Source organism: Lissotriton vulgaris, chromosome 10, assembly GCF_964263255.1.
Source record: "Lissotriton vulgaris chromosome 10, aLisVul1.2, whole genome shotgun sequence".
NCBI classification, from domain to species: Eukaryota; Metazoa; Chordata; class Amphibia; order Caudata; family Salamandridae; genus Lissotriton; species Lissotriton vulgaris.
In genome coordinates this window covers 107,303,451-107,330,758 of record NC_141698.1, presented here as the reverse complement: position 1 = coordinate 107,330,758, position 27,308 = coordinate 107,303,451, and the positions used below count along the sequence as shown (strand labels likewise).

At 45.1% G+C, this 27,308-nt stretch overlaps 1 protein-coding gene across 2 annotated transcripts in view; it reads right to left on the bottom strand.

Moving 5' to 3' along the window:
- Window positions 1-27,308, bottom strand: part of LOC147684768 (kinesin-like protein KIF19) — a 1,367,439-nt gene that overhangs the window by 562,924 nt on the left and 777,207 nt on the right. For both annotated transcript variants that reach the window (XM_086940625.1, XM_086940626.1), the window contains exon 14: window positions 26,453-26,723. In XM_086940625.1, the coding sequence (XP_086796751.1) occupies window positions 26,453-26,723 (271 nt within the window). The remainder of the gene's footprint in view (window positions 1-26,452; window positions 26,724-27,308) is intronic.

The following is a 27,308-nucleotide window of genomic DNA, read 5'->3' as shown; positions in this document are numbered from 1 at the left end:
TGGCTTACCACCAGGTAGATCTACATCCAGAATTAAGGCCCCTTACTGCGTTTATAACCCTGCATGGTGCATACATGTTCTAGAGGATGCCTTTCGGCCTGGCATCGGCCGCAGCGGTGTTTCAGAAGATCATGCGTCAAATCCTGAAAGATGTGGACCACACTATGTTTTTCAGGACAATATCCAGGTTTATGGGGTACAGCTGAAGCTCATGACCACACCTTGAGAACGGTCTTCTAGAGGTTAATGGACGCTGGGTTGACAGTACAAGAATCCAAATGCCAAATAAGAGTGAAATCAATAGACTACCTAGGACATTCCATTTCTGAAAAGGGTTTCTGTCCTAAGAACAACCTTCTGAGTGCAGTGAGGGATGACCCACACCCAAAAAACAAGGAAGAATTAAAGTCCCTGTTAGGACTACTAGAATACATGTCAAAGTACATAAAAAACTTTGCTGCTAAATGCGACCTACTACAAGAACTGGTAAAGAAAAATCCAGGAACTTGTATGGCAGGACCAACATAAGTGTATGGTGGATGCACTTAAGGAAGAGATCATGAATTTACCAGCTCTTGGTACATTTGATTCAAGGAGGAAAACCATCCTCACAACAGATGCCTCCAACAAAGGGCTAGGAGCACCTCTGTCCGAGAGGGATGGCAAAGAAGAAATAAATCATTGCTTTCGCGTCTCTTCGTCTGTCTAAGGCTGAGACCAACTACTCGGTGATTGAGAATGAGGCTTTGATGTGCTTCTGGTTCCGTGAAGCATTTAAAGTTTGTCCTGTGGGGGACCAACTTCATGATTCGCACTGACCATAAACCCCTAACCTTCATATTCACTGTGAAAGGAATGGAAAACAGCACACCCCGAATAGGTAAATGAATCCTAGTACTGGAAAACTTCCGCTTCAAAGTAGAGTACGTCCCTGGTGACAATAAAATTGCGGATTTCCTATCAAGTGCACCATTGCAAACAGAACCTCAAGAGGAAGTACTAGATAGTCCCATCATGGTGTTAATAGAGCTGGCCATCACTGAAGAAGAATGGAGGAAAGGGATGGAAGAAGATGAAAGAATGTACAAGCTCAAAGAGTTGATGGTGCAAGGGTGACCCAACAAACCTAATGAAGTTGGAGAGGAACTAACTTATTTCTGGGAAGTCAGGTACAAACTAAGCACCATAGGAGACAAGGTATACCAGCAGAACAAAATTGTACTCCCAATAGGCCTAGGCCTAAGAAACAGAATTGTAGAGTTAGCACACAACCGCACCCTGGGATGCAGCCTAAGGAAGAACAGAATTCAAGAGAATTTCTGGTTCCTCTAGATAGATACCTTGATAAAACAGCAAGTTAAAGACTGCATCAGTTGTGCCAGGAGCAAGTAAAGGACTACACGAAGAGCCCCCTTGTCTCCAGTAGAAGTGCCAACCAAGCCATGAAGTAAGCTGGCCATGGACATAATGGGACCCATGGAAAACTTGGGATCTCACAAAAAATACATGCTGGTTTTAGTAGATTACACATCTCATTGGGTTGTGCAGAGATTTGTACATAGCACCAACACCAAAATAGTCCTAGAATTTCTCAAGGACATGTTCGCTAGGTAAGGGATACCATCTACCCTTGTAACCGACAACGATGTACATTTCAGATCCCAATTGATGAAAGACTTTTTGACTAACTGGAACATTAAACATGAGATGAAGGCCCTGTATTGCCCCAAGGCTAATGGCCTAGTCGAGTGGACAAATAGGTTTATTAAGGAACACATCCAACTGGCGGTAGCGAGTGGCCATGACATCGAAGCATCCTTGCGTGACTGTCTATGGGCATACCACACCTCACCCAATCCTATATCAGGGGGTTCCCCGTTCATCACACTCAGAAGAAGAGAACCTAGAACCAAATTAAATCCCAATTGGTTGAGTGGGGAAGGGATGTGGGGTTCAACACCAAGGAGGTTGCTAGCAAGGTTGAGTGCCACCAAGCCGAGTACAAGGACTGGTATGACAGCAAACACGGAGTCAAAGCTCCGGAGTGGATAGTGGGAAACATGGTACAGGTTAAGAGATGCATAAAAGATGTGCACAGCCAAAGCAAATTGTACCCTCCATGTCGGGTGTCCTAGACTTTTAACAATGTGGTACAGCTTGAAAATGGTCAGTTCTGGAGTTGTGACAAGATTGTTAAATATAACGATGATTTGCTAGATAAGTAAGGGAGGTGTACTGTAATCTTCCTTCCTATGTTTCCCATTTGGTACATTTCTTCCACCCCTCTCCCCTCTCTCCCCTTGGACTCTTCCCGCTAGATCTTACTGTAGAATGTTGGTAGACTCAGCATTGAGAAGAGTGGATGGCCAAATAAAGGAGACTGATCTTACCTGATTTCGTGAGCGTCTTCATCTTTTCAACACTTCTATTTCTTCCTTATGGAACAACTGAGAAAAGTGTTTTACCATTTAATGCTTTCAGATCCAGATACTATCAAGAAAGGAACATTCTAATTTTCGCTTAATAGAAAATGAAAGTTTATATTTTCTTTTTTTAATAATGGTCTCAAAAACTCCAAATTTAGCTTGTTCTAATTAGAGAAGGTGCGAACTATCTATGGCTATTTTTAGATTGCATTTTCATTTTTAGAAGGAAAATTGGGCCACCAGCTAAAGAAAGCGTAGGCACGCTAACGTCACACACTTCTGGTATATTATTTGTTGTGGCAAGGATACGCACAGAGGGCATTCAGATGCAAGGGGTAAAGAATTAGAGCAACAGGGCATGCTTGCTTTCTGCATTTGGGACTATGAAAGACTTCTAAAGTTCGGCCACAAGCATCTTTTAAAGATTCAATTAGCAATGGCTAGATAGCGTGGAAGGAAGCACCACTTATTTCCATCTTTCAGAATGTACACCCCATTGATACACTGAACTAATTTCCATATTTGAGTGAAGCTAGTACTTCTTGGGCATGTATGAGTGGGTGCCCCTGAAATACAAACGGTTGGGTACATTTTGAGCTATATGATTCTCAGGTCATTAGCTCCAGTTTGTCTTAACTCCTGGCGCCCATATGCATTGTGATTATGGAGCTAGCAATGGCCTGGTCTGCTGCTCCTAAGCACCGAAGTTCGGTTGGGTGTGCACGGGCAGCGCTGTTGACGACACAGGGACTGGAGGTCGAACTGGGGGTTAAGACTACTAGGCAGCTGCAGGAAGGAATGAAGTGGCACACTGAAATAGTCTGCACAGGCTGGGAGACACCACAAGGGAGACTGTGGCTCGGGGTCACAAATAGTGATCCACTGCCACTGGGAACCTTCTTATTGCCTGACATGGACAGGAATAAACAATAATCCTGCTTACAGAAAAAAAGTCTAATAGGAACAATCAGGCTTCATAGAGAGGAGACAGATGCACAACAATATGAGGAGAGTGCTTCACTAAATGGAAAAGGCCACTAACAAAAGAATACCCACAATATGGTTAAGTCTTGATAACGAGAAGGCATTTGATCAGGTGGACTGGTTATTCCTATTATGCACTCTTAAATGCTATGGCTTCTGTGACCAATTCATAGCTGTGATTAGAGCTAATTCCGTGACACCTCTATTTAGGGTTTTGGTGAGTGATGTGGGCTCAAGTCTCTATCAGCTAGAGAGGGGGAAGTAACAGGGTTTCCCCTTGTCCCCACTCCTATTTGCACTCAGTATTGAACCCTTTTCAGCCATAATAAGGTTCATAACTAGTATCCAAGGGATCACCTTTGGCTCTGTGGAACAAGATTTCCTTATTTTCTGTCGATGTGCTCTTAACGCTCACTAATCTCCTGACCTCACTAACAGTGCTCCAGGGGGAAATTTAAGCCAATTTGAAGAAGTGGCCGGCTTTAGAATTAACTAAATTGTTTGTACTTAATCTAACACTGCCTTAAGCGGATAAGGAGTCCCTGGCGGTCTCAAACCTTTTCACTTGGCTAGGAAAGATACCACCTATCGTGGCACTAAAATCACCCCTAAGCTAGCTGATCTATATCGGGCCTATTTTATGGCACTCTTACTCCAATTAAAGGCAGAACTCAAATGCTGGGCTCCTAGTATCTCTCTTGGTTTGGGTGCATCCATGCCATAAAGATGTCTGTCTTACCCAAGCTTCAATATCTTTTCCAAAGCCTTCTCATAGAATTAGATCAGGGATTTTTACCCACTCTGCGCACCCTAGTTACACGCTTTATTTGGCAGAACCGCAGTGCCTGATTACCATTTAAGCTGCTTTGGTGTCCAAAAGATGCTGGAGACCTGGCCCTCCCAGATTTCCATCTCTACTATAAAGCAGCTCAACTGTAATTTCGGAATGGTTGCTTCATGAAGCAGAAAAACAGTGGTTGCATATGGATAGGGCGATAGTGTGGTGAGTCATTTGGGACACCTTACGGAAGCCAAAGGCAGGTCTTCTCCCCCAACACATACCTCAGGACCCCAACAAAAACAACTCTTAAAGTTTTGGATAAGGTGATTAAGACAGCAGGGTAGACTACCTTCCCTTCTTCCTATATGCAGTTGGACTACAATCCAGCATTCCCTCCAACTCTTTTACCAGGCCCTTTGATGCTTGGAGGGAGAGGGGTTGCCTTACCCTATCTGATATTTTCCATAACTAGGACATCTTGACTTTTGAACATTGCAAGAGGAACTTCCACCTTCCAGCCACAGAACATTACCATTATACACAACTGAGTAGCTGGGCACTACATCGCAAGGTCAGACTGGCTGCCACACAAGATTTGGCCCCCCATTGAGCAATTTGTTAGATGAGTGGGAGCCTCCCGTAGTACCATTTCCTTTTTATACTCATTACTGCTCTCCACTCTCGCTACCTCAAAGCCAAGACATGTAACATTTTGGTAACGTGTACTTGGGGAAGATATTTCTGAAGTAAATTACATCAACTATGGAGAGACATTACGAATTGTGATAATCTTATAGGCCGCAGGAAAGCACACAAAAAAATACACTTTGACTGGTATCTCAATCCAACCAAACTGAAAAAAATCTTTCTCAACACTTCTGATCTATGCTAGAGGGGGTGTGGACTCCTGTGAGATTTTTGATACATATGGCTGTACTGTCCAACGATCCACCCTTTTTGGACTGAGATACTTGCCCAAATCAAAGACGTCTTAGGATATCGATCCCAAACAAACAGGTTTTCACTTTTGAGCTTATGCGATGCCACCCTTAAATGACAAACTCATAGAGAAAGAGCTATTATGTGGCTATGCCTGGGTGCCGCCAAAACTGGCATTAGCCGCGGCTTGGAAGAAAAAGCAAGACCATTTCAAGAACTTTGAGTTCCTGTGGGGTGAGTGACCTACGAGAACTCGGACGCTTCATTTCTTCCATAGTCCCAACAAGTGATGGAGCAGTATTGTTGTAAGGCAAAATGGGAGAATAAGTCTCAACAGACAGGTTCCAAACCAGGTGGCAAGCGTCAGGGCAATTCCCAATGATCCAGGACTGGTCGTGGGTTCCTAGTCAGTAATAAAGGACAAGGGAGGGAAGGAATTTTCCTAGTTAAAGTGGTGGCTCGCTATATACGCCATAAGGAGGGGCATTATAAAAAGGATTGGCAGGTGAAAGATCCTGTACCCTCCACATCCATCATAGACAATGTGTTAAATGTGGGTGAGAGGACATGAGGGAGCCCAGTGCCACAAACCCTAGTTACTATAGGTAGCTTGGAAAGAGACCCATATGCCATGAGGCACATTCATCCAAATACCATCTGGTTTGTGTTGGAAACAGGTAACATTGGAAGAAAGGCTCCTTCCCAGAGGGATACAGGTTGCCTTTAGGACTTTGGGTGAGAGATACAGATGCTTACAGGACTTTGGGTGAGAGAAAATAACTCCAACCTGAGAAGTTCTCCCAGGTATCAATGTCAGAGGCCAGGTCGCCAGTGGGGTCAACATGGAGTACCCACTTGCAAGAGTAGAAAATGGCAATATAGGGAAAAAAGAGAGAATGTTTTAGCCAATTATGCCATTGCAGCAGGTCTAGTACAAGAGTGAGAAACCTATATGATTTGAATATGAGCTGTGAGGACCATAGCACAGACTGCACATCAAGTCTCAGGGGACTGTGGCCTTGCCAGACTAGAAGCGACCAGAAAACCGTTGTGAGTGGATCAGGACAGACTCTGAGAATGCACAATTTGAGGCGCCCATAAAACCGGCTCAAGATAGAGAGGATAAAGAGATACTTGAAGGGGATCATGTGCTGGAGTTTGGGTCACTGCCAGAGTTTTAGGTTTTCCTTGTGCGTGTTCTTCCAATTATTCAGAACAATTTTTATTTTAGAAGTGAATACGAGGTCCAAAAGTGCCTTGTCTGTATTGTTTAATGTATCCATATCAAGAAAGCCAGTTGTTAAAGTGGAGAGTTGTCTTTATAGTTGGCAAATGAATAGTTTTGATAGAAAATCAAATGTGTTGTCCCAAAATGCTGATACAGCTTTGCAGTGTAAGATAAGGTGAGCTAAATCGCCTGTTTCTTCTTTACAGTTCCAGCAGATCGTGAAGATATTGTGAGTGTAGTCGAGCCAGTGTCCAGAAGACTTTATGAAGGAGCCATAATTTTGTTTGAGATAGGACCTGAGATATTTTATTACAGGGAGTTGAGCTTCATATTTGAGTCCATTTAGACTCTGGTAGAGGACTAGAGGAGTGAAGCTCCCAGAAAGTAATAAGGTTTTTATTGAGAGTCAAGTTTTTAGGGCGGAGTAGTTTGTATATAAGTGATACTTGGTGGCCTAGTTTGTTGATCTTCATTACAAAGTTTGGTAGGGATGGAGATGAGTTGTGCTATTTGGCCTTGGATATTGCTGCTCTGACCTTTAAAAAATTGTAAACATCCATATCCTCCAAATTATTATTAGATTGGAGTTCCTTAAAGGTAATTGGGTATGAGCAGTGGCGGATTCTCACCAAGGGCGTCGGGGCTCCGCCCCGTTACATTGACCGTTACATTGAAAAAACTGCTCAAATTGCAATTAATAAAAAAAAATACCCTTTTTTTATGTCTTCTCTTTCAATATAATATAATCATTACAGTGAACATAGACAGGGCACTGTCTGCTCCAGAAGCCCCACTCACCGTATTGCCGCGGTGACAGTGGGCGTTGTGGAGTCTGGATGTCATGTGACGTGACTGACTCTCCTTGCAGTGTTTGCCGGGCTGATAACCTCACTGCCCTGAAGGCTGTGATGTCATCGGCAAAGACATAGCTTCAGGGCCTAGTCTCCACCCCCTGATGTCGTGGAGGCAAAGTTAGCCCAGCGCGTTTTAAGACCAAGCCCGGTATCTCTAACCCTCCGCATCAATCAGAGAGTGGAGAGAGCTTTCCCAACTCATTACAGGGCGTGGTGGGACCCACCCTGTGATGAGTTGGGAAAGGGGTGTGGCAGGCTAGAACCTGAGGATTCGAGTCTGCACAGACTCGACCTCATACTGCTTCCCGCGTTGCGTGTGTCTGCACTCTGTGGTGTAACTTACTGGAAGAAGCAAAGGAAGCCATTTACACCGTCATCAACTCCAGCTAGAGCTAGACGGACACGGACTGCAGAGACGACTCTGACTCCAGCTCCAGGCTGTAGAAGTAGGTCAGCCCTAACACTGCTCTGAAGTGAAGAGAATAATTTCTTTATCCTTACTTGTCTAAGAATGCAACCTTGATGCGTTGTTTTCAAAGATGACACTAATTGTTATTTTAAAATCTAGCGACAGCAGTGCAGCTAGTCAGGAGTGAGTGAGTTGACCAGGCAGCCCAGGTAAGGCCTAGGCGGGCATTAATTGAAAGACATTTTCGATCGTGGCCTGTACCCCTGAAACAAATATGCAGTTTCTGGCCCTCAGATATTCCACAGGGATAGCAGTAACTTAATGAATGAGGATAGAGATATATGGACGGACTAGACTGATAGATGCAGCAGCGAGTTAAAGGCTATGGCGCGCGGGCAGCTGCAGGTGAAAGCAAGGACAAAGAATGGAAACGAAAATCAGACGGGGAGTGCTTTAATTTGTTCATCATTCATGGGCTCAAAACGGACTGAAGTGCGTAGGGTTACAGTAGCAGACAGAAGGGCGAAAAAAAATGAACTCACTGAAATATTTGATTCATTCAATGTGTGCGCGCTTACTGTGTGAGATTGCTTTACATACTGATGTTAAAGCTGTGAGTAAATACGTTTTCAATAGTGCAATGGTGGGCGCTAAATGTGGGCCACTATTATTTTAGTACCAGTTCTATTTTTTTTCTAAGTCCAACCCTGTGTATTATTATTTGAGACTATAAATGTTTTTTTACTCACAGATTTGTAGGAATCTCCTTCCTGATAATTACACTAAAATGGGTGCAACCACACCCATGGTATGCTACTAAGGCCATTACCTCCTCGTCCTGGTCTTCGCGTCCCATTCCTTACAAGTGAGCAGCTAGTCTGCTCCACGGAAACCTACCACCTAGCTGAGCTTTTCGCACCTCCCCCAATATGGCGCCACCATCAGGTGACCATAAAGGGGGAAGTGCATCACCACAACATCCTGAGAATACCAAAGGAAACCCTGTTCTTTTTTTCTGCATGCAGTGTCTTCATGCCTGGCTGAGCGGATGGGGTAAGTTGTCCCTTCCCTTTTTTAATATTGTTCATGTTCGGCGGCCTGCTGTAGCGGCCGCCCCTTTTTGTATATTATTACTCTTTGCTTGCACTGTGGCGCTCACCTGGTTCTGGGCCGACCTGCTTTAGCAGCCGTTTTCCATTTTGCTGAGCCCGTGGCGCCCTGCTTTAGCGAGCGGAGGTGCGGCGGTGATTTGTGGCAGCACATGTGGTCTGTCTTGTTTCGGGCTGCCTGGGGCGATTTTGTGGCAGACAGCTGCCTTTTCTAGCACCCGCCCCTTTTTTCTGGTCCCGTGTGAGCTCGAGCCCTCAGGACTTCCATTGTATTTAAGGAGGTCATTTTTTGCTGGCACCCGTCCTGAGTGCCTGTTCTCTGGATTGGTGCTGGTGTTTTTGGACGATTCCCGGTTGGCCTTGTGGTGAAAGTCTTTGAATCTTGCTCCTGTAGTTTTTTCACTGGTGCTGTCATGGCTTCAGGTGCCTCTTCCTCCACTCCTCCTCTGGATGCCCTGCGCCTCTTGATCAATGAGGCTTTGGCTGCTGCTTTTTCAGGCAGATCACGCAGGACGCTCCTGATGGCGATTTGGGTCCGGATGATGAGGAGTGTGTTCGTGGGCACTTTGTTCAGGCTGCTGAGCTCTCTGACTTGTTTGCACACGCCCGTGATAATTTGGGGTTCTCTCCTCCTGTGTCGGATGTCCTGGAGAATGACTTCTTTACGCAGTATCACCAGCCGACTCCTGAATCCTTCCTGTTGCATGGTGCTGTGCGCAAGGTGCTTGATCATGAATGGAAGGAAGTGGATAAGTCTGCCTTCCCACGCTTTTTGTCCAAGCGTTATCCATTGGAGGGTTTTGCTAAGGCGTTTCCTCAGGCTGTCAAGGTTCAGACGGCGGAGAATCGTAAGCTGGTTGGCTCCGGTCCGCCCTCCTACTCGGGCGTAGTTTTGGCTACCGGCGTGCCTTTGGGCCTTCGGCTCGGGGTGCGTCGCAGCCCTTTCGTGGTAGGGGTCGTGGCCGAGGGGCCCCTGGAGGTGCCAGGCCCCTGCCGGTGTTGCTGCCACCGCTTCTTCCTCTTCGCAATGACTGTCTGCCTTTGCCAGTTGGGGGTCGCCTTCACTCTTTCCTGCATCATTGGTTGTCAGTTCCGGATGCCTGGGTGATTCAGACCGTGTCGGAGGATTATCGAATCGAATTCTCCTCTCCTTCCCCTCCGTTCTTCTTGGTGACTCCACTGCCCCGTGTTCCCCTGCGTCGTGCGGCCTTGCTGGAAGGTGTGCGCCTTCTGATGGAGAAGGGGGCTATTGTGGAGGTTCCTGCTGAGGAAAGGGGGTTGTTATTCGATCCTCTTTCTGGTCTCCAAGAAGGATACTTTGGATCTGCGTCCTGTCTTGGATCTGAAAGGTGTCAATCGCTTCATCCCTCGTCGTCCATTCAAAATGGTGACTCTGTTGTGCCTCCTGAATCTGGTGCTTCCTGGGAGCTTCCTGGCATCCCTGGATCTGCTGGATGCTTATCCACACGTCCCGATCTGTACAGAGGATCAGAAGTTTCTCCAGTTTGCTGTGGGTTCCCGACACTTCCAATTCAGGGTGCTTCCATTCAGCCTTTCATCAGCCCCAAGAATTTTCACGCAGCTCTTGGCCCCTCTGGTGGGTATTCTTTATTCCCATGGTCTGCAAGGTTTTCCCTATCTCGATGATTGGTTGATTGTTTCTTCTTCTTTTTCTCAGGCTCTGTCGGATGCGAACCAGGTGTGTCATCTGATAGGGTTGTTTGGGTCCCTCATCAATCACCGGAAGTCCTCCCTCGTGCCCTCCCAGATGCTGAAGTTCCTGGCGTCCACGCTGCATCTCCTCCCTTGGGCCAGGCTGTATTTGTATCCCCTCTTGCATCATCTTGTTACGCTGGGATCCTGCCTCCCTGGACTACGAGGCCTCGATTCCCATCTCTCCTGGGATTCGGATGGATCTCAAGTGGTGGTTGTTCCCTCAGTCTCTCTTCCAGGTGTTCAATCTTCTTCCTCCTCTGCAAGTGGTTGTGTTGTCCACAGATGCCAGTGCGGTGGGTTGGGGGCTGTGTTGGGTGCCTCCAAGGCTCAGGGTCAGTGGTCCCGTTTCGAGTCTCTCCAGTCCTCGAACTGGAAGGAGTTGAGGGCAGTATGGTTGGCTTTTCAGTGGTGTGGGCTGAACAGAACCTCTTGTCTCTGACGGCAGTCTATCTTCCGGGGAAGGAGAATGGGCCTGCGGACTCTTTGAGCAGGGTGTTCCCATCCTCGGTGACTATGTGTCTGTCCCCGGATCTATTCGATCTGATTGTCATCCGGTTCCGCCATCCGTGGTTGAATCTTCTTGCCTTGGAAGATTCTGCACTCCTTCAGTTTTGCAGCCTTGTGCCCTCCAGACTGGAATGGGCGATCAACGCTTTCTCCGTCCGTTGGTCGCTGGGACTTCTGTTTGCCTTCCCTCCGTTTGCTCTGATTCCGCGGGTCCTCCGGAAGATTCGGTTGGACAGTGCGGAGGTTCTTCTGGTGGTGCCAGAATGGTCACATAAATCTTGGTTTCCCTGTTTCTGACCTTGTCTGTGTGCCCCCATTGGAGGTTCCCCTGTGTCCCTCCCCTCTGTGGGCTACTCTTCTCAGGGTTGCCTCCCTGCGCCGCCTCCGGTTGGGGGTTTGCCACTTGAAAGGTTGAGTTTGTTGGGTCAGGGTTGCTCGGATGAGGTTGCCCAGTGCCTCCAGTTGTCTCAGCGCCCTTCCACCTTGAGGTCCTATGACCGTCATTGGAGGAATATCTCTTCCTGGTGTCTTGGGAAGGGTCCCTCTTCTTCCTCCTGTGAGGCTGTGAGGGTGTTGGACTTCTTACGGGCTGTTTTATCCCTACGTGCACAGTGGGCTGCCATTCTTGCTTTTCGGGGTTCCTCTGTGTCCTCTGTCGCCCCTTTGGTGGCTCACCTTTTGAGGAGCTTTTTAATTCAGCATCCTGTGTTCCACTTTCCTGTGCCTGCCTGGGATCTTCGCCTTGTTCTCCAGGCCTTGACGGGTCCCCCCTTCAAGCCTTTGGTCTCAGTGGACATCAAATTCCTTTCTGACAAGGTTCTTTTCCTGGTGGCCATTACTTCCGAGCCGAGGAGCAGGGAGATTGGTGTCTTGATGGCTTCTCCCCCTTTTTTGTGTTTTTGCGTGGACAAGGTCCTTCTCCGTCCCAGTCAATTTTTTCTGCCCAAGGTGTTGTCCTCTTTCCACTGTCAGAAGGGTATTGTTCTCCCTGTTTTCTTTGGATGTACTGAGTGCTCTCCGCATTTACTTGGATTGGACCTCTGGTTTCCGTAAGGTTGATTCGTTATTTGTCACCTACTGCATGTATGGGCCGGGGTCTTCGTCCGTCTTTGTCCACCTTGACTCATTGGGTCAAGGGTGCTGTGGTATCGGCATACGTGGCGGCCCTCAGTCCTCTCCCGTCTTCGGTGCATGGTCGTTCCTCCAGGGGCGTTTCCTCCTCCTGGGCCATGTTTAAAGTGGCCTCCTTGCAAGACATTAGTAATGCTTGCACGTGGGCTTCTCCCCATACGTTTGCTTCCCATTATCGTCTCTGTTTGGGGATGGCAGCCTCGGCTGCCTTTGGCTCACATGTGTTGTCTGCTGTACATGGTTTGTAATTTGTACTGCTTTCTGTTCATTAAATGGACCTGTTTCTCACACTTTTTGGGTCTATTTTCTTACAATCACTGTGTGCTTGGGTATGGGCTCACTTGTAAGGAATGGGAAGGGAAGACAGGACGAGGAGGTAATGCCCGGTTACTCACCGGTAATATTCATTACTCCGAGTCCTGGTCTTTCCGTTCCATTCCTGATCACTTCCCTTCCTCCCTGTTTTTTTTGGGGGGGCGATTGTCTGTTTTCATTCTGGGTTTTCTTTGGTATTCTCAGGATGTTGTGGTGACACACTTCCTCCTTTATGGTCACCTGATGGTGGCGCCATATTGGGGGTTGTGCGAAAAGCTCAGCTAGGTGGTCGGTTTCTGTGGAGCAGACAAGCTGCTCACTTGTAAGGAATGGGACAGGAAGACCAGGACTCGGAGTAATGAATATTACCCGTGAGTAACCGGGCATTATCGAAAACTAGATTCAAATGTTCCTCTTTCCTGGAACCGAAGACAGCATCTCTGAGCTGGCTGTATATGCCTCACTTTAAGAATAATCGTAGCAGCATTGCATGAATTATATGCAATTTCCGAAAGTTTTTCCTTTTGTTTTGTGATTTGCAGTGTTCTACTCCGGACAGGATATGCACCATGCTCCCTTGTTTTCTGTTCAGATTTTGTAGCATCCTCCTCATCAGTATGAAGCAGAAATGACGGCGGACAACAGCATCTGCCTACACCAGCATTGGACTTGGGTTCAGGAGTTAATTTACAAAGAATACTCCAATCCTGCAACCATTTCCCCTCTTCCTAGTACTTCTCCTAAACCTTGAAGATAGCTAAGTCCTTCTGGGCCGGCTGAAGCATTTGACCCTCATTCATTTATGAATGCTCATCTGGCAATAATACATTTACTGAGCACTGCCAGGTGTGAGCGTCTCCCAATTTTTCAATTCCAACTCGAAGTGTACATTTGATAATATAGCACAGCTGAAGAGTGATATGTAGTGGTGAGAGCAAGAAGTCCTGAGGTACTCCAAACTGGTAGATGGGACATATTGCCTCCTTCTGTGTATTACAATGTTCTGGAAACTACCATAAAACCATTACTACTTTCTCGATTAAATTGCTCGTGCAAGTTTACCAACATGCTTCCTCAAACCCTTTGTGGCGTTATAATAAATATAACCTCATGTCTACCTTGGAGAGGGATAAGTCATAAGTGGACGGGATGCCATAAGGACTGTGGCACTTGAACATCAACAGGGAAGACATGCATTTAAGTACATGGAACGGAGGGCCCTACCAAGTCAGTTGTAAACCAGTAGTGTTGATTGACAGTAAGCAACATCCTAAACATGCCCGTCATTCATTACCAGTATTGATATGTAATGTGGGTACAAGAAGATTTGTTTTATATAGGAGTTGCACATTGCCTCATCAAGCAAAGTACTCTCCAAAAACTTTGTACACATTTGTTGTAATATTTTGTGCACATTTGTTGTACTATTTTGTTTAACACCCAACAAAAAGTAGCAGAATTCCAGCCACTTCTTTAGAGAACATATACATCCCGAAATTTAGAAGGTGTATGGGCTTCATGTGATAATGACTTACTAAAACTGTTAATTAATGCTTTATTAGCCTTCCCACATTCACCACCCACCAGACAGGCTGTCAGCAAAATTAATAAATGACTTGCTGCTTACTGGCACAGCATCGCTGCTTACAGGATGCAATCTGCAGCAGACAGATGAATACGCTCAAGACAGTATATTTCCTCTCTTGGGTGTGGCCCTGCAGTTCTAGATTTTGCTGGGGCACAATCTTGTATTTGTAACACTTGCAATCTATGGTTTGGGGGACTAGGGGGTCAGATGTCTGTCTAAAGGCAGGTGAGCAGTTAGGTGGAAAAGTAAAGTAAATGCTGTCCAGCAGACTTGTTTGGCTGCATGTGTGCAGTCCTAGGCTGAAAGATCAGGGTGAAAAGAGAATTTCATGAAGGAGAGGCTTTCATTCAAAATGGAACTCAAGCCTGGATGTCTTTTTATCCGTATCCTGATGAACCTCCTGTAGTTAATGGTGGCCATACAATCTCTGAGTTACAAAGTGTGCAAAATCGCTGAATGCACTCGTTAAGCTGAACTTAGCATACTTGTGCGATTAACCTCCATCAATGCTTTGGTGCAAAAAATGTACTATTGTCCTTTACTTTGAATCAAGATACGTGGTACTTAGTAGAGCTCTATTTTGCTACAACTTGAGAGCGCCGTTATTTTTCCATGAACTCACTCTTGTGTACACCTTCAGCACGCTAGCTGTTTATTCCATCACATATCCAGTGCAGATTGGTAACTGAGGATATTATGACAGTGGTCACGGTTTGTCGCCTATCTAATAGCATCATCTAAGCTACTTTCCAGTAGTATCATACTTTCCACTTATTGAGTCATTATCACAATGATATAATTGTGCACATATTACTAGAAAGATTATTTCTATGATATTTGCATTTACTGTTTGTATACAGTTATATGTATAGTTTATCTAGAAAGCAGCAGAAAACTATTTGAATCAAAATGTACAAGTTGTAGGAATATAAGTAGACCCCATGTCACCAGTGACAGTGTTGTAAACCCCAGCTTTCATTTAACAACTGAATACATTCAAGACTGTAGTCTTCTATCTCATCACTGCTACTGAAACACCAGATTACTGTGGTTTGTAAATAAAAGCCCATGATCTGAGCACTGTGTCTTTGGTGACATAAAGTTTCATGGTGGCCCTAATTAGACATCTACATAACTACATGCACTTTACTCTTCACAGTCAAAAAGGAGGCGAGCGTTGGTCTAGGCTAATTATTAATTTGTTTAGGCCAACCTTCACCTCGTTTTTGACTGTGAAGATTAAAGTGCATGTGTTCTCAAATTTGCTTGAAAATACACCATTTGCCCACTCATTTTTCAAAATGTTCTCATAGGGAAAACCCCCGAACCCTCCTTAGGTCATTCGTGCTCGCTCGCTACACTCGCCTCGGTGTGCTTCACCACTAATTTTACGCCCCACCGCTAATTTTACGCCTCACCAGTTTCAAATGTCACCAGCCGCCACAGGGTATTTGGAGCTTTCTAGCTGTTAGGGGAAGATAATCCCTTCATGAATCCAAGCATCATAGTGTAAAGTTTTGCCTTTATAAAGAATGTTACGGTTGTTCCATATGGATTCCATCTTGGAGTGCTTTATGCGTGAGTCGAGTTTCTTATCTAATTTTAGTAATGCTGCTTTTGGATTTTTAAAAATAGACTTTGATCTAATTCGGTTTGTGTGGCTAGAGGTGAGCAGAGCCAGAGGGTTAAGATTATCAAGGATAGATTTTTCAACTTCTAGCCATACAGGGGTATAATTGATGGGAGGCGAGAGCCAGTAGGAGCCCTGTTTTGCTAGGAAGGCTGTTCGGTATGTTTTAAAATCGGCTAGATTAACTCCTCCTAGAGATTTGTCCAGCCTTAGTTTTTTAAGTCCTATTCTAGCTTTCTTGCCTTGTCGTATACATTTTGATAAGAGTATATCAAGTTCATGGTGGAAGTCTTCTGTTAAGGTGAGAGGGTACCCTGATGGTAGCACAGTCGACCTTGAAACATGCCTGACAAAGGTGGCTATCTGGATGGACCAATCTTACCTCAAGCTCAACGGGGATAAGACTGAACTAATGATCCTCGGCAAAACAGCAAGTGGCCCCTCAGACAAAATATTGGCCAAACTGCCTTGGCCCAACCCCTGTACCCAAAGATAGAATAAAGAGCCTAGGAATCTGGCTGGATAGGTCACTTAAACTAGACCACCAAGCAGTACAAGTAGCAGCCACATGCTTTGGTATCCTAAGGCAACTAAGGAAAATACTACCACTACTCCCAGAAACAGCACGCAGAACAATGGTACAAGCACTGATACTGCCCTGGCTGGACCATTGCAATGCACTATACCTGGGTATCCCAAACTCCGTAATAAGAAAACTCCAAGTGGTACAAAACTGTGCAGCCAGACTATTATATAACATCCCCAGAAAACAATCGGCTAAGCCAGCATTGAAGGCCTTACACGGCTTCCCATCTCAGAACGCATAATGTTTAAATCACTTTGCATCGCACATAAGACCCTCTGGGGCATAGGCCCCAAAATTCACTCTGCCCTTTTGTCCTTCCGTCGTCCCATGCGTAACCTGAGATCTGCCAATCTGTTCCTAGCCAAGGTTCCGAAAATCCAGAAAGTAAGAACAGGGGGACGTATGTTCTCATACAATGCCTCTATTCTTTGGAACTCACTTTCCCTACAGCTTAGATCCAAAACCCACCACTTCTCATTCAGGAAAAAACTAAAGACGTGGCTTTTCCAGAAACTGCAGTAAAACCGGAATATGCTTTTGGTCGCAACCAGCGCTGAGATGCCTAAGTGTAGCCATGTGCTATACCAAGAATCAATTTAATAATAATAATAAGGGAGCTTGTTGATTAGATAGTTGATTAAGGGTGTAATCATCACCTTTATTGTTTCAATTCTGCCCCATCACGTGATACATTTTGGAGACCAAGCGTCTAGAGGTTTCTTAATTTTCTCTAGTGTGGTATTTTCATTATAATGTCGTGTGTCTATGATATTGGGATGTACGTTGTTACAACGCATGCTTTTAGCACGCATGCTGTAACAACGCAGTTTTTATAATGCATTCTTTTACAACGCATAATTCTAAGGGGTGTTGGATAGTGAATATTTTAATTTACTATTCCAACACCAGTCCCCGTTGACACTAGGGAAGGTGTTGGATAGTAAATTAAAAGTATTCCCTATCCTTGAGCGCCCCCCAGAGTCATGCGTTGTAATAGAATGCGATTTAAAAACCGCGTTGTAATAGCACTGCGTGCTAAAAGTTGCGTCGTAAATAACGTTCCCCATGATATTGGCACCAAATTCTATACCTAAGCATTTTATAAATCCTGGTTGCCATGCAAGACCTGAGTTGCCTAGAATCTCTTTGGTGCAGTGAACGTTTAAGGGTTTTACCTCCGATTTTTCCCTATTTAGTTTGTACCCCGAATGAGTAGAGTATTTCCTTATCATTAGCATCAGAGCATTAATTGAGGGACCCGGGTCTTCTGTTACTATTAGGATATCATCCGCGTAAGCGGCAAATTTACCTTGAGTATTATTAAAACCTACTCCTTTGATGACTGTATTCTGTTTGATGTCTCGTATTAAGGGCTCAAATGCTAATAGGAAGAGGTATGGTGAAAGTGGGCAGCCTTGTCTTTTACCTTGTTGGAAAGTGAGAAACTCAGAAAGGGAACCGTTAATTGCAATATGTGCAGTAGGTTTGAGTAAAGGGCCATGACCCTATTTATGTAGGGGTTACCCGAGTTAAATGAATGCATGCAGTGTTCTAAGAAGGGCCATGAGACCCTATCAAATGCCTTTTCTGCATCCAGGGTGATTGCTATGGATGGATCTATTTTAAAAGCAGCATTTTCTAGAACATGACATAGCAAGCGGGTATTGTTGTTCGACATGCGGTTTTTAAGAAAACCTACTTGGGAGTTACTTATTAATTGTGGGTGGACTACATTAGGTCTTGTGGCTAAAATGTTTGCGTACATTTTGCAATCGACATTGATGAGAGATATTGGTCTGTCATTTTTTGGAAGTATTGGAGCTTTCCCTTCTTTAGGAATAACTATGATGTTGGCTTCTGTCATGGAGTTAGTTATACTTCCTTTATTAGCTATGTTATCAAACACTTTTAACATGGTAGGTTGTAGAAGTTCCGCAAATGTCTTATATAATGTGGCTGTGAAGCCGTCAGGACCCGGGGCCTTATTGTCTTTCAAGGATTTAATAAATTCAACACTTCTAATTCGCTTATTGGTTTCCCTAGAGCCTGTTTGTCTATTTCATTTAGTTTGGGGAGGTTCAATTTGTTCAGATATTGAGTGCACCCTTCTAAATTAAACACTTGTTCGTTCCGGTACAAGTCTTCATAGAAGGATTTAAAGGTGTTTAAAATGTCTTTCTGTTTAGTGTGAGTTTGATTATTAGTATCTTTGATTGATGAGATAGTGTTTTGGTTCTGTTTGTGTTTAAGGTAGGAAGCTAGCATTTTAACTGCTCTGTTGGATTTGCAGAGTTTGAGGCCTTTGAATTTATTTATCCATACCCTTGCTCGTCTACTCAGAATTTTATTGCATTCATATTTCTTTTGTGTTAGTTGGTTGAGAATATTATTATTATTTAGCAATGGTTGCCTTCAGTGCGTCCCAAAGGGTGCCTACTTTTGATTCAGGAAGATCATTATGGTTAAGGTAATCTGTGATCGCATCTTCAGTTTTCTCTTTATCATTAGGATCTGATAGGACATCATTATTAAAACGCCATCTTTTGGGCGAAGGTTTATTGTGGCTGCCGGCTAATTTAGAACTGATACAAGAGAGATCGGACACTAAGACCCCCATTAGGATGGCGGGCAGACTTTGCCCGTCCATCATCCTCACGGTACAAGGGACCGCCCGCCATAAGGGCGGGGGTCCCGTGGGGGAAATTAGGATGCGCCCGCCACAGTGGCATCCTGTATTCACCGCCCGCCGCAATGGTAAAAATACTTGTTGTGCACTTCAAAGCACAACGTGAAAGGCACGGTGCCTGCCACATTGTTCTTTGAAATGCAGGGTGTACCATAGGTACCCCCCATGTGCCCCCCCCCCCCGGAGTCCCTGGGGGCCCGTAACGGGCCCCCGCAGGTAGACTCCGCATGCCTTTCCATGGGCGATCCACCCGCCATCCTAATGGGCCCCTAACTTCGGCGAAATATCTGTCTGGTCAATTAGATGTGTGAATGATCCCAAAATAAATATGTAGTCAATTCTAGTGTATGAGTTGTGTGGGGCTCCATATAAAGTGTAATCCCTAGTATCTGGGTGTTGAAGACACCAAGAATCTTTGAGGTAAAATTTAGAACATATTTTTTGCACAACACAGTGAGATCTTGTGATGTGATATTTACAAGTGGACTGGCGGTCTATTATAGGGTCTAAAGGGAGATTAAAATCATGTCCAACAATGAAGAGATTATCCTGGGGAAGATTCTCTATGATTTTTATATATTCTCCCAGAAATTGGGTTTGTTTGTGTTAGGGCCGTATAAGTTTACAACATGTATAGAGTTGTCCCCTTTTTTTCAGATGTGTACCCAATATTCTGCTGTCATCATCATGAAAATGTGATTCGAGGAATATGTTCGATTTTTTCGCTATAAGCATGATTACTCCTTTCTTTTTATGGTCTGCCGGTGAGCATGAAACATGTGATATCCAATTATGTTTAATAAAAGCCACGTCCTCCCCAGATAATTAAGTTTTACTGTAGTAGTATAATATTGTCTTCAGATTTTGCTAGGTAATCAGTGATTTTCCGGCGTTTGATTGGGTGGTTAAGCCCTACCACATTTAAGGAGACAACGCTAATGTCTTCTGTAATATTATATGTCTTATTCTGTGTCATTACATATGAAGGTGGTGGTTGATTAAGCTGGACTTATGTAGGGTACAATGAATGACAGGCGTACTAAGGAGACTTATTTATTTATACTGACATCATAAGTCATCATATGAAGGCTAGATGTGTGTGGGTGACTTATGTTGAATGCTGATAATGCAGTAGAAATACCAGCATATGTAGGATAAGCAGTTAGCAGGAACTCTTGTCGAGTGTGGACAAAATGTAGCAGTATGTACAATGTACAGCAGGTCAGAAAATATAATAAGGATAAAGAAAAAACATTAGAAATGCGAATAGTTAAATAACAGAATAAAAAAGCCAATCCCTCTCTTCAACCCCCTCCCACCCCTGCTCTAACCCTGAGGACATTGTTAGATGGAGGTGCGACAGCAGGAGCATTTTTCTCGCAACTTGGGGAACGAATTCATTACATAGTATTATATAATATCTAAATGGTAACAACCTTCTTATATGTACCATGTACTTTAAACCGTTTTTAACTGGAACTAAACAATCTATGGCATATCTATATAATAGAAACACTTCTGGGTTGATTAGAGAAAAGGATAATTAAATGCAATCAGGAATCCCATCCAGAATCTTACTAGCTACTGCACTCAATTCTATTGATAGGCAAATCAATAATAAACAGTAACATCACGGTGTCAACCATGTTAGGTGGAATGGTAAGCATCGGACAGTATGTATAAGCTTATTGGCATACTGGAAAAAAGGATATCAAGTTTTCCTCTTACTGGAGGAGGTGGCCGAATGGTCCATGTCTTGTGTGGTTGGACAGCCAAGTAGTTTGAGAGTTCGATCGAGTCAGTGAAGAGGTGAAACCTACAGTTCTCTATGATTTAAAATTTTGCAGGACCTGCAAATGAGAATTGGATATTTTTTCACATAGCCTGTCTCTTAGTAGCAGAAAACCTTTTCTTGTGTCCACAGTAGGTTTTGAGTAATCTTGTGTGAAAGTTATTTTTTGACCATTCCAGGTTATCTGGTGATTTTTGCGTGCAAAGCTGAGGATGGCTCCTGTGTGTTGGTACCTTAGAGCTTTGCAGATGATTGGTCAGGTTGTTTTCCTGGCTGTTGAGTTGCATGACGGAATTCTGTAAGCTCGGTCAAGTTCGAGAGCATTACGGAACATAATGCCCATAATTTGGGGGACAAAAACGATTCAGAAAAGGGGGTGGTGATGAACAGAGTGTCTGAATTGAGCAGACCACTCTTACCCAGTCCAAAGATCAGGGCTTGATCCATCACCGTTATTTATCTCACTGCACCATCCCAGCTCAGAACCTGGCTATATGCAAATCAGTCTGTTCCTGGCCCAGTGCATCATGGGAACAGGGCAGACTAAACTACCAAGCCAATTCTTCACCAGAAAGGAGACAAGCTACCGGGGACCGGTTTCTGGCATTTCAGCCGTCTTCGGCCCAGCTTGCTTGAATCCTGATGGTGCAGTGAGAAAGGGACTCATGTCTGAGTATACCCTGCCACACCTATAGTGGCCAAAAGCGATTCAGAAAAGGGGGTGGTGATGAACAGAGTGTCTGAATTAAGCAGACCACTCTTACCCAGTCCAAAGATCAGGGCTTGATCCATCACCGTTATTTATCTCACTGCACCATCCCAGCTCAGAACCTGGCTATATGCAAATCAGTCTGTTCCTGGCCCAGTGCATCATGGGAACAGGGCAGACTAAACTACCAAGCCAATTCTTCACCAGAAAGGAGACAAGCTACCGGGGACCGGTTTCTGGCATTTCAGCCGTCTTCGGCCCAGCTTGCTTGAATCCTGATGGTGCAGTGAGAAAGGGACTCATGTCTGAGTATACCCTGCCACACCTATAGTGGCCAAAAACGATTCAGAAAAGGGGGTGGTGATGAACAGAGTGTCTGAATTAAGCAGACCACTCTTACCCAGTCCAAAGATCAGGGCTTGATCCATCACCGTTATTTATCTCACTGCACCATCCCAGCTCAGAACCTGGCTATATGCAAATCAGTCTGTTCCTGGCCCAGTGCATCATGGGAACAGGGCAGACTAAACTACCAAGCCAATTCTTCACCAGAAAGGAGACAAGCTACCGGGGACCGGTTTCTGGCATTTCAGCCGTCTTCGGCCCAGCTTGCTTGAATCCTGATGGTGCAGTGAGAAAGGGACTCATGTCTGAGTATACCCTGCCACACCTATAGTGGCCAAAAACGATTCAGAAAAGGGGGTGGTGATGAACAGAGTGTCTGAATTAAGCAGACCACTCTTACCCAGTCCAAAGATCAGGGCTTGATCCATCACCGTTATTTATCTCACTGCACCATCCCAGCTCAGAACCTGGCTATATGCAAATCAGTCTGTTCCTGGCCCAGTGCATCATGGGAACAGGGCAGACTAAACTACCAAGCCAATTCTTCACCAGAAAGGAGACAAGCTACCGGGGACCGGTTTCTGGCATTTCAGCCGTCTTCGGCCCAGCTTGCTTGAATCCTGATGGTGCAGTGAGAAAGGGACTCATGTCTGAGTATACCCTGCCACACCTATAGTGGCCAAAAACGATTCAGAAAAGGGGGTGGTGATGAACAGAGTGTCTGAATTAAGCAGACCACTCTTACCCAGTCCAAAGATCAGGGCTTGATCCATCACCGTTATTTATCTCACTGCACCATCCCAGCTCAGAACCTGGCTATATGCAAATCAGTCTGTTCCTGGCCCAGTGCATCATGGGAACAGGGCAGACTAAACTGCCAAGCCAATTCTTCACCAGAAAGGAGACAAGCTACCGGGGACCGGTTTCTGGCATTTCAGCCGTCTTCGGCCCAGCTTGCTTGAATCCTGATGGTGCAGTGAGAAAGGGACTCATGTCTGAGTATACCCTGCCACACCTATAGTGGCCAAAAACGATTCAGAAAAGGGGGTGGTGATGAACAGAGTGTCTGAATTAAGCAGACCACTCTTACCCAGTCCAAAGATCAGGGCTTGATCCATCACCGTTATTTATCTCACTGCACCATCCCAGCTCAGAACCTGGCTATATGCAAATCAGTCTGTTCCTGGCCCAGTGCATCATGGGAACAGGGCAGACTAAACTACCAAGCCAATTCTTCACCAGAAAGGAGACAAGCTACCGGGGACCGGTTTCTGGCATTTCAGCCGTCTTCGGCCCAGCTTGCTCATTGCACCATCAGGATTCAAGCAAGCCGGGCCGAAGACGGCTGCAATGCCAGAAACCGGTCCCCGGTAGCTTGTTTCCTTCCCAGTATAAGAATTGGCTTGGTAGTTTGGTCTGCCCTGTTCCCATGATGCACTGGGCCAGGGTCAGACTAATTTGCATATAGCCAAGTTCTGAGCTGGGATGGTGCAGTGAGCTGAAAAACGGTGATGGATCAAGCCCTGATCTTTGGACTGGGTAAGAGTGGTCTGCTTAATTCAGACACTCTGTTCATCACCACCCCCCTTTTCTGAATAATTTTTGTCCACCATAAGCGTGGAAGGGTATACTCAGATGTGAGTCCCTAGCTCATTGCACCATCAGGATTCAAGCAAGCCGGGCCGAAGACGGCTGAAATGCCAGAAACCGGTCCCCGGTAGCTTGTTTCCTTCCCAGTATAAGAATTGGCTTGGTAGTTTGGTCTGCCCTGTTCCCATGATGCACTGGGCCAGGGTCAGACTAATTTGGATATAGCCAAGTTCTGAGCTGGGATGGTGCAGTGAGCTGAAAAACGGTGATGGATCAAGCCCTGATCTTTGGACTGGGTAAGAGTGGTCTGCTTAATTCAGAGACTCTGTTCATCACCACCCCCCTTTTCTGAATAATTTTTGTCCACCATAAGCGTGGAAGGGTATACTCAGATGTGAGTCCCTAGCTCATTGCACCATCAGGATTCAAGCAAGCCGGGCCGAAGACGGCTGAAATGCCAGAAACCGGTCCCCGGTAGCTTGTTTCCTTCCCAGTATAAGAATTGGCTTGGTAGTTTGGTCTGCCCTGTTCCCATGATGCACTGGGCCAGGGTCAGACTAATTTGCATATAGCCAAGTTCTGAGCTGGGATGGTGCAGTGAGCTGAAAAACGGTGATGGATCAAGCCCTGATCTTTGGACTGGGTAAGAGTGGTCTGCTTAATTCAGACACTCTGTTCATCACCACCACCCTTTTCTCCATAATTTGGGGGAGCCAGTTCTCCAGAAAGGTAATACATGATTCTGCTGAGTCTTCTGAGCCCTCTGGAATGCCAACAATTCTAATATTGCCCCTCCTATTTCTGTCTTCCAACTCAGCTATTTGACGTTTCAAGCCATTGGTGACAGCAAGTAGTGCTTTCATCTCTTTGACAATTCGGGACAAAGATTCTTCCACATCACTTATTCTTTGTTCCAAGGCGGTGATTTTAGAGTTAATTATGTTCATGTCAGCACAAACTGCCGTCAGTTGTAATTGCATGGCGTCCGCGTTTTGTTTGGTTGATTTAGCCAAGTCATGGACATCGGCTAGTTTCTTAAGGATCATTTCCATTGTGCTGTTCACATCGACTGTGGCCTTAATGGGCGAATCATATATCGCAGGTTCACCTTTGGAACGTTTGTATTGCGCTTTGGGGTCTTCTTCTGCCATGGTATTCGGAATGACTTAGGGTGGTAGCTTAAAATGATGGATGGCGGTGGAAGAGTCAGCTGAGTAATAGGTACAGCCGGTAGTAGGGCTCTGGCGGATCAGTCTGGATCCTGCAGGTATTACGCAGCTATTTATTGAGGAGCTGGTGACTGTGGACCTTGTTGTAGTTTAGGCACCATTAAGAAGGTTGAGTAGCAGTTTTCAGAGACACATGAAGCAACTAAGAGTAACTTGGAGACCAGCTTGGAGATGGATTCTTGCTGGAGATAGCGATTAAGATCAGATTGGACACAGCATGTAGGTAGCGTAGCTACCAACTGGGAGCAGAGCAACCTGAAATCACTTGAGGACCAGATCGGTAAGTACAGGCAGGTAAGTTCAGGCAGATAAGTTCATATGGAACAGAGTACTGTAGTGGCGAATGGGCACTGGTATATGAGCACAATTTGATACTAGTTTGGCACTTTTTTTTATAGTACTAAGCCTCATTCCAGAAATTATTTGAATATACAGCTGTATTTATTTGCAGTTGTGGTTAAGAGCAGTAGCCACTTTCTTGCTGTGGGAGACTCAGAAAATCACTACAGGAGACACAGCAGGAAACACGCAGATGACACAGCAGGGGGACTGCTTGCTATGTTTACCCAGTTGTTATAGCTTATACAAGTACACGGCTGCCAGTGAAGCACACAGACCACAGCGTCTCTAGCAGTACAGATGCCACCGGCAATACACACAGCAATCCAGCATCGAGGTTGGTCACAGGTCCCTGATGAAGTTGAGGGGCCTATCAGCTCCTAAAATTCCTTAAATTCCTATTAGCTTCTTAAATTCCTAAAATTCCTTTCAAAGTTCTTTTGGGCAACTGTTATTCCAATCCCAATTCCACCATCAGTGGCGCCGCAGAAGAGATCGGTAAAATGCACAAATGTATTCAGAGGCCGCCATTTTAGAGTCAGGCAGTGCCTTCTGCAGTTATTAACGCGATCACACTGCCCGCTTTAGCTAAGCTGGAAGCAGGAAAGGTGTACCTTTAACTGATGATGGGAAACTGGTGATATTTAAACTGCCCTAGGAGCCGCACAGGTAGGGATCTCAGTCCGCTTGTAGACCGCCTTAGCTGCGGAGTGTAAACAATGGGCAGAAGGTCGCCATTTTGGGTCCGTTGAGAGAGTGGTCTCAGAAAAGCAATTAGCTCCAGAAGAGAGGTAATCCAGGTTCTTTTTATGGCCAGCTAGTTACGGTGTTTGGTGGTGCCGCATTTCCCTGGTGATCCAAGGGTTGAGACGCAAATCATGCCCCGTATCGTGTTGGTCCGAATCCTGGTGCAGACGTGATGTTTAGGTTCCAGTACTCGTGGAAGGAAGCATTGTAGTCTACGCGTTGTGCAGAGAGACGGGATCAGGCAGCCATTAGCTCTGCCATCCAAGCCACGCCCCCGGTACACTCACTTTCAACAGAACCTCAGCTGAAGACATGGTTGAAGTAAAAGAACTGCCAGCTTGAAGTTGAAAAGGTCAAGGTAGAAACCCTGTGACTGTGCAGAGCTCAGGGAGACTCCCTAGCGCACAAAGTGTGGTAAGAAATCTGAGGAATGGTGGCCCTGCAGGGGATGGATACTCTGGGCCTGTGCTGTGATTGGCTGGAGTTTGGATGTTCTCAAATGATATTAACCGTTTACTAAATGCTATTGAATTTCAAGGGGAATTAAGTTTAAAGCTTGATACTGCTATTTTACTGTTACCGTGGGACTCCCACCATGACGATGGGAAAGATTCAAGCATGTGAATCTATAAAAAATATAATACTGGATAATATAAATCTATAAAAGATCCAATGTGGGAGAGCAGGTATTACATTTTCAGAGCTGCCACGAAGAAAAGCGTCTTTTCACCAAGATCAAGTCACATTTCACGATTCAAAACTAGCAAACACTGCATAATATAGATGTTTTAGAGAGACTGGTGCCAACTTACCTTCTATCAGTATGAGTTGTTGTCGGATAATTTCCTCGCACATTGATCTGTGCTGCTGATATCGCCCAAGGACAATGTCCTTTTGGCACAAGTGATTCTCTTTCCACATGGACCCAGCCTGCAACTCTGTATTCTCCACCTCAAGCTCATGAATCTTACAAAGGAGCCTTAGCACCTCCTGTTGATCATCGTTGCTGATCACATTTGGCAGTTTCTCTTTCAGCTGTGACACTTTTAGTTTTGCATTCGCCAACCTCTGCTTCAACTCGGACTGAAAAATAATATATTGATTAAAGGTAAGCAGTTGCATGGTAGAACCTGCCATTTGATGCAAACATCCAGTAGTATGTTACCTTTGCCATGCAGTATTTAACACTCATACCTTTACCACACACGTTTTACCACTCAGGTAAGTACTATGCAAGTCATTAGGTACTTTTCAGCACTGGACTTTACCACACAGACAAGTTATTTTTTTATTGACCTAGGAATTGAAAAAAGAAACTTCATTCACCTCGACGACTCCTTAGAAAGTTTCAGACTAATCCGCTGGGGGCGGGAGCAAAAAAAACACGGTTCCCAAAACATTTATTTCCTATGTTAATTCCCATTGGAAACATTGCTCTCTGATACCAAAAAAACTGTTTAGGAAAATTACACCAAATTTGACAGAAAGTTCTAACTATACGTAGAAAGTGTGCTTTTTTTGATTTAGTGTACATTTGATCAGCCGTTATTGATAAATTAGTGTTTAAAGAGGGCTTGTATTGGGGTTGAAGGAGTTAAAAAGTTAGGTATATTAGGACAGTTGGTCCTGCAAGATCAGAACATTTTAAAATGGGCCTTCTGATCGGCC